General features: G+C 58.6%; 1 protein-coding gene across 1 annotated transcript in view; it reads right to left on the bottom strand.

Moving 5' to 3' along the window:
* Nucleotides 1-5,151, bottom strand: part of MMP2 (matrix metallopeptidase 2) — a 20,795-nt gene extending 15,644 nt beyond the window's left edge. The window contains exons 1-5 of the mRNA XM_004693568.2: nt 4,922-5,151; nt 4,191-4,339; nt 3,391-3,519; nt 2,993-3,166; nt 29-202 (exon numbers count right to left, since the gene is read on the bottom strand). Of these exons, the coding sequence (XP_004693625.1) occupies nt 29-202; nt 2,993-3,166; nt 3,391-3,519; nt 4,191-4,339; nt 4,922-5,073 (778 nt within the window). The 5' untranslated portion in view covers nt 5,074-5,151. The remainder of the gene's footprint in view (nt 1-28; nt 203-2,992; nt 3,167-3,390; nt 3,520-4,190; nt 4,340-4,921) is intronic.
* Nucleotides 5,152-6,878: the final 1,727 nt, after the last annotated feature.

Genomic DNA, 6,878 nt, shown 5'->3' with positions numbered 1-6,878 from the left:
GTCGGCCCGGGCAGGGAGCGGCACCCACCGGTCTCCGGGCAGAAGCCATACTTCTTGTCGCGGTCGTAGTCCTCGGTGGTGCCGCACCAGCGGTAGCCGTCCGAGCGGCCCTCGGTGGTGCAGCTGTCGTAGGACGTGCCCTGGAAGCGGAACGGGAACTTGCAGGGCTGTCCGTCGGCATTGCCGCCCATGGTGAACAGGGCTGGGGGCGGAGACAGAGCGAGGGCGCGGTGTGAGGAGGCCGCCTGCCCACCCCAGTCCCCATCCTGGGCCGCGGGCGGGGGGGCCGGCCCCTGGACACGCGGGGGTGTGGGGGGGAGCAGGCCGGCCCCCTGGACACGCGGGCGGAGCTGGCCAGCCACCCTCCACATACAGCCAGAGCTGGTCAGCCCCCCGGACATGAAGGCAGAGCTGGCCAGCCCACCACCCACGGCTCACACCAGAAAGGGCTGTGAAATGCTAGAAACTGTCTCCAGCAGTTGATAAACTGGCTTTTCTGAGCAGCCTGGATGTCCCTGCCTCCCAGGTGAATCCCCCCTCCCTGGGCTTAGGTCCCCTTCCCACTAATGACGTGGCTGACTCCTGGCGCACCGCAGGAGGGCTCCAGAACCCAGCCCAGTGCCTAGGTCACGGTCCAGTGGGCCTGGGGACCTCTGTGGTCAGCAGGATAAAAGGGCACTGCTAGGGATCGGGATAGATAGGGAGACTGAGGCCCCAAGATAGCTGACTCAGAGTCACACAGACGGGAGCATGCAGGCTTGCACACGCACGTACACACACACATGCACAATGCCCACACATGCTTGCGCTCACACACGCACAATCACATACACATGCTCACATAACAGACACACATGCAGGCACACACATGCTCGTGCGCACGCAGGCTCACACACATGCAGGCACACACGCTCATGCAGAGGGAGCATGGCCTCCTTCCACCCCGGGCTCTTGCCTGGACGGCCCCGGCTGTGGTCCCTGCAGGGGGTGGGGGGGGAGGTGGTGTATTTGGGAACCTTTTAAAACACACCCAGGCCCCACTCTGACGCCGGCGGGAGAGCCTGGGAACCGAGTGTGGCTCAGAGGTTGGGCTGGTCTGTCTCGGGTTCTTCTGTGCTCCCCTGTGCCCTCATCCACCCCCAAAACACAAAATGGTGCGTCTCCGGAATTGCCAACTAGCAAAACCGCAAATGCGTAACCAGGACCATGTGTGTACAGCAGCGCCAGAGGTGACCTCACCAGCCCCCGTTAACTCCACCATGACCGAAGGGGAGCCCAGCCCAGGAGCCCCTATGTAGGACCGGGGCCCCGGCTCCTCGCTGCCCCTCGCCCCCCACCTCTCCCCAGACACCTCCTCTGCAAGGCCAGAGGCGAGGGGCTAAGGGACCAGGAGAGGCTGCGGCCAGAGGCCTTTGTGGAAAAGGCAGAGGGTTAACCCCCACGGAGGCCAGCTCTGCCTCTGGCCTCCCCTTAGCTGCAGTTCTACCACCAGGAAGCCCCCATTCCTCTCAGACCCTACCCCCGACAAGGGTGGAGGCTCAGACACTGACTCAGCCGTCAGGAGGGGCCTGACTAACCCAAGTCTGCCCCAAGACCCAAACCAGCATGTGCCGTGTGTTCTCGTATCTGGCTCAACACCAAGCGGCTAACATCCAAGGCAAGGAAATGTCCTCCCCACACTTATGAATTACAGCTGCCCCATCTTTGTTCTCCAAGGATTCTGTTCCGGTCACAAGGGTTGCACATAGGAGGGTTCACGATGCCTGACTCGGGCCTCCCTGGGAGCCCAGGGGACCAGTCTCAGCACCACTGTGGACTGAGTTCGATTCCCGGCCAGGGAAGTGACCCACAGGGTGCAGCAGACCTCTGCCCTCTCCCCGCTGCTCCCTCAGCAATGGATCTCCATAGATCTGCCTGTTCTGCTCCCCACTCTGTGTCTGGTGAGTCCTCTTACTCCCTGTATCTCTGGCTTACACCAGTTCTTTTATGCAAAAATAAGTAAAATCTTAAAAAAAAAGAAAAGAAACCCAAACATTGAAACATTGATTTAAACATTTCTGACTTATTAAGTGCCAGTGGCTTAGTACAAGGTTGAAGTCTGGCACTGAAAGTCTAAATAGGAACTCCATCAACTGGCTGTTTCTTTTCTGCCGGGGAGTGGGCGGGTACTGTGGGTTTAGAGGCACAATTCAGAGAGATTCACAAGCATGTAGCATTGCACCCAACACAGAGGCGCGTGTACAGTCAAGCTGTCTTGAAAGGGTGGGGAAGAAAGAAGTATTTGGGAGAATTATTGGGCCCTGTCCCATTTCCCCGAAACGTTCTGGGCTCTTGGTATCTAGAATCACCAGAGACAAGGACTTGATTATGACATTAGTCATATACGATAGATAACACACGCTGTGTTTCTTACCGAGTTCTGATTATGAAGTGAGACAAGGGTGTCTTAGAGTAGTATGTCCTTATCCACTCACCCCTTTAGAGAACTCTCCCACTACGTGGTTTCAAAATATCTGCAACATTTGTCTCATGCATTGACAAGAACACACACACAAATACTAAAGAAGCCTGACCCCAGCGCAAGACACACAGAGGAAACCCCCAGGCAGAAGAACAAACAGACAGACAGACACGCTAGCAGAATCAGGACCAGGAGCAATGGCTGAAATTCCAGGGTGCGTGTCCCCCCCACCAGGAATCTCACCCCCCCAACCCCACTTTCTGCCGATCCACCCCAAATGTCTCCTCGTGCCCTGGCTGGGGGTGGGGGGGTAGAGAGTTCTCAAGGGAACCACTGGGCACTTGAGTAGTTCTACCTTTGTTCTAATGTATGTTAGAAAAAAAAACACCAGAATACATAGAAGAAAATCACCGGAACTACCCGCGGCCCCACAGATGTGATTGCTGATGGTGACTTAGGGAAACAGAAGGGAGGCGACTGAGAGGGACACCATGGGGCAGACATGGGACATGGCGCCCGAGGGGGGCTCACCTTCGTGGGGGCAGAAGCCGTACTTGCCCTCCTTGTCGAAGTCGTAGGTGGTGGAACACCAGAGGAAGCCGTCGCTGCGGCCCGTGTCAGTGCAGCTGTTATACTCCTTGCCGTTGAACAGGAAGGGGAACTTGCAGTAGTCCCCGTCTGCGTTCCCGTACTTGACTCGGACCACTGGGGACGACGGGCAGGCCCGGGGTGAGCTCTCCAGGCCTCTCCCGGAGCTCAGATTCTGACTCACCCCGGGCGCCACCTCCCACCGCCATCTCCCGGGCCTCCATCAGCGGACGGAGGGGCCAGGTGGGCAGGGAAGCCCTGGTCCTCGTCGCTAGGTGACAGGGAGGCAGGCAGAGGAGGCAAAGGGGCTTGGGGCATGTAGGCAGGCGGTCACGTCTCACCTTGCCCTTCTCCCAGGGTCCACAGCTCGTCGTCATCAAAGTGGGAGTCTCCCCCAACACCGGCGCCCGGGGCAAAGGCGTGTGCCAGGAGCCCGTCCTTGCCGTCAAAAGGGTAGCCGTCCCCGTGCTCTGAAACGCACACAGGTCTCGGCTCCTGGCTGCCCCACTTCGCCCTGAGCCCCTGCCACACCCTGTCCGCCCACCGTCCCCCCGACTTTGTGGGGGTTCTCCAGAACTGGGGACTCCTGCGTCCGCAGAGAGCTGCTGAGTCATTACCATCTGATGGTCCCACCATGACACCTATTGCATGGCCACACTGTCCAGCGGGTGTCCACTCCCCCCTTCTGTCTGCTCCTACTGGGCTTCACCACCCACCCACATGGCGCTTTGATCCGGTCCTGCTCCACCCACCCAACGTCCACACCGCCTGGGACCCTCATACCCAGAGCGGCTCCGTTCAGCAGTGCCACCCAGTGGGCCTTTCTGTACCCACAGAGTGTATGCTGCCCACCTCATAGGTCAGTAGCAGCCACGCCCACCTCATAGGTCAGTAGCCTCCCGTGGCTGCTGAGCCCGCGAGAAGTGGCTGGTAGAGCTGAAAACTGCATTTTACATTTCACCTAATTTTAGCTCATTTGAAGTGTGAGCAGCCCTGAGTATTGGGGGCCGCCCTGCCGGGACGGGGGGTGGTCAGCCACTGGCTCCAGGTTACCCTGTGTCCCAAATGGACCCAACGGTGCCCCGCCAGCCCCTCAGCACCCCTCTCTATGCTGACCCCTGCCGGCCCCTCTTCCGCCTACCCCAGCGGCCAAAGTTGATCATGATGTCAGCATCTCCATCGTGGATGCGAGAAAAACGCAGGGGTGTGACATCACTCCAGACCTGGAAGGCGCGTGCGAAGGCGTCATCCACTGTCTCGGGGTCCAGATCAGGCGTGTAGCCGATGATCCTGGGTGGGGTGGAAGTGCATGGGCTGTGAGTGTGTGCCAAGGAGCGAGGGTGAACTGTGCGTGAGTGTCTGCCTGGGCGTGAGTGTCGGAGCATGCGAGGAGGTGTGCACTCCCGTGCAAAGCAGACCCTGCACACACCTGCACCAGTGTGCAACCGGGCAGGTGGCTGGGTGTGCAGGCTCAGCAGAACTCGGTGACAGAACAGCCACACGGGGATGCCTCGAGGACCCCTGGGGTCCTGCACCCGCCAGCACCTTCAGTCCCTGCAGGGGGCAGGGGGGCAGTCTCAGCACTCCCCCTGGCTCAGGGGCCTAAACAGTGCAAAACGGGCCACAGGCAGAAGCCTCACCTCGGAGCCCCCCCCAGCTGAGCAATCCTCTCACTCTCTGGGGGATGTGAGTTGGCTCAGTCCCCCAGCCGAGTCATGAGGAAGGCTGGACTATGAGCAAGGCTCAGAGCGTGGAAATGGCCCAGAAAGCCCGCAGGACGCCAGCTGTGTCTGACTCTGGTTCCCAGACTCGATGCAGAGCCGACAAGGACCCCAAGACCAGGTGTGTGCCTCCCCCTCGCTGCCCTGGCACCTGTATGTGATCTGGTTCTTGTCCCACTTGGGTTTTCGGGGGAAGAAGTTGTAGTTGGCCACGTCGGGGTTGCCACAGCGCGGCTTCCGCATGGTCTCGATGGTGTTCTGGTCGAGGTCACCCGTCTGGGGTAGACCGAAGAATTTCTGCATCTTCTTCAGGGTGTCTTTCAACACAAACAGGTTGCAACTCTCTTTGGGGCAGCCGTAGAAGGTGTTCAGGTATTGCTGGAAGACAAAGCGACCGCAGGAAGCTGCTACAGCAGGACGGCCAAGCAGCTGCGGGCATCTGACCCCATAGCAGCCCCGTTCCCAGGATGGGCCGTGATCCGGGGCACCGGGTGGAGTCCTGGGCTCCACAATCAGCTTTGCCATCCACTAGTAGATGTGGGATTGACACGCCCCGCACTAAGCCAGCATGTGTTAGCTCATGGAATGGCTACAATGTAGGCATCGTTACTACCCCAATCAGAGAGAAAGAAACCAAAGCACAGAGAGGTCAAGAAACTTGCCTGAGGTCACACAGCTCCCAGTTGGCAGAGCTGGACCTGGATCCAAGATTTGGCTCTGTAGCCCAACCTCAGATGGCCACTCTGGTTCACCCTCTTTGCCCCCAGCGCCCCTTTTATCCCAGCCACCTGCTGGTGACATAGGGGTGATTTCCCTGCCTCTTCAAGCCCAGAGCCTGCGGTCTGACAGCCATGGGTTCAAATCCTGGAGCTGCCATTTCCAAAAAGAAATAATCCAGCAGAGGGTGTAGGGGGGCAATCTGCTCATTTATTTGGTCAACAAACACTTTCTGACCCCCTTCACGGGCCAAGGCTTGTGCTAGTGCCAAGAATAAGCTCGTAAGCACAACAGACTGTTCTAGTTTCTGGGTTCAGCTCCCAGCGGGGGAGAGCTAATGGATCACAGAAACATGCATAATTTAAAATGTGGTAAGTGCTGCCCTGGAATGGTGCCAGGAGAACAGGGCCCCTCACCTGTTTAGGGGATAGTTAAGACAGAGCAGGGGGCCCTCCCTGGTGGCACAGCAGAGGGGTGGAGCTGGGGTGGAGCTGCGGGCCCCTTCAGTACGAGTTTGATCCCCCCCTCCCAGCTGACCCACAGGGCACAGAGGACCTCTCCTGTCTCCCCCCTGCTCCCCTCAGTGTACTTTTTTGATCTGCCTGTTCTGCTCCCCACTGTCTCTGGGGAATCCTCTTGCTGCACCTCTGGCCTGTACCCCATATCTGTATGCATAAATAAATAAAATCTTAAAAAATAAATAAGACAGAGCAGGCATGACAATAATATGAGTGTTCCCCATGTGCATCTAAGGGAATCTCCCCTTTAACTCTGTTTCCCAGCTTGCAGAACCAGCGGTGAGTTCCACCCCTTGCCAGACCCCTGGGCCAGTAGTTAGTGCGTTTGAAGTTGGCCTTGAAGGCATGTCCCCGCTGCATGGCCTCTGACAACATGGGCTTCCTAAGCCGTGGGTGTGGGGACCCAGGGCTTCCTCACTGATTCCAGCTCCATCTCACCCCTACCAAGACCCACATGTTACGTGAACCCAGCTCCAGGCCCCTAGAAATGCTAGCTCTCTCCACCTATGGTGGGTGGAGGGGGAGACAGAAAAGCCTAGAAGTTGGAAGGTGGGATTTGGGGGGAACAGAGGGCATGGGGTCCACTCCTGGGTGTGTTGGAGAGCAAGGTTAATTGGAAGAAGTTTTCTTTGAGGGGTGCTGAAAAGATACGGGGAGCAGACGTCTACTGGGCAGACAAGCACATCTTGAGGGGTTCCCCAAACAGGGGCTTGCAGACTGCAGGGTGCCCTTCAGCAGCTCCCAGCACCCAGCCCCAGCCCCAGCCAAGGTGTCCGTCCAGCCTGGCAGTCCAGCCTGGCGCGAGCTCTCAAAACAACCTCTGGGCCCCTCCGAGCCTGGCCAGGAGGGCGGGAGGGCGGCTCGCTGGCGGCT

This window comes from Condylura cristata, unplaced genomic scaffold, assembly GCF_000260355.1.
Source record: "Condylura cristata isolate star-nosed mole 26May11 unplaced genomic scaffold, ConCri1.0 scaffold00039, whole genome shotgun sequence".
Classification (NCBI taxonomy): Eukaryota; Metazoa; Chordata; class Mammalia; order Eulipotyphla; family Talpidae; genus Condylura; species Condylura cristata.
This window is presented reverse-complemented; position numbering and strand designations above follow the sequence as displayed.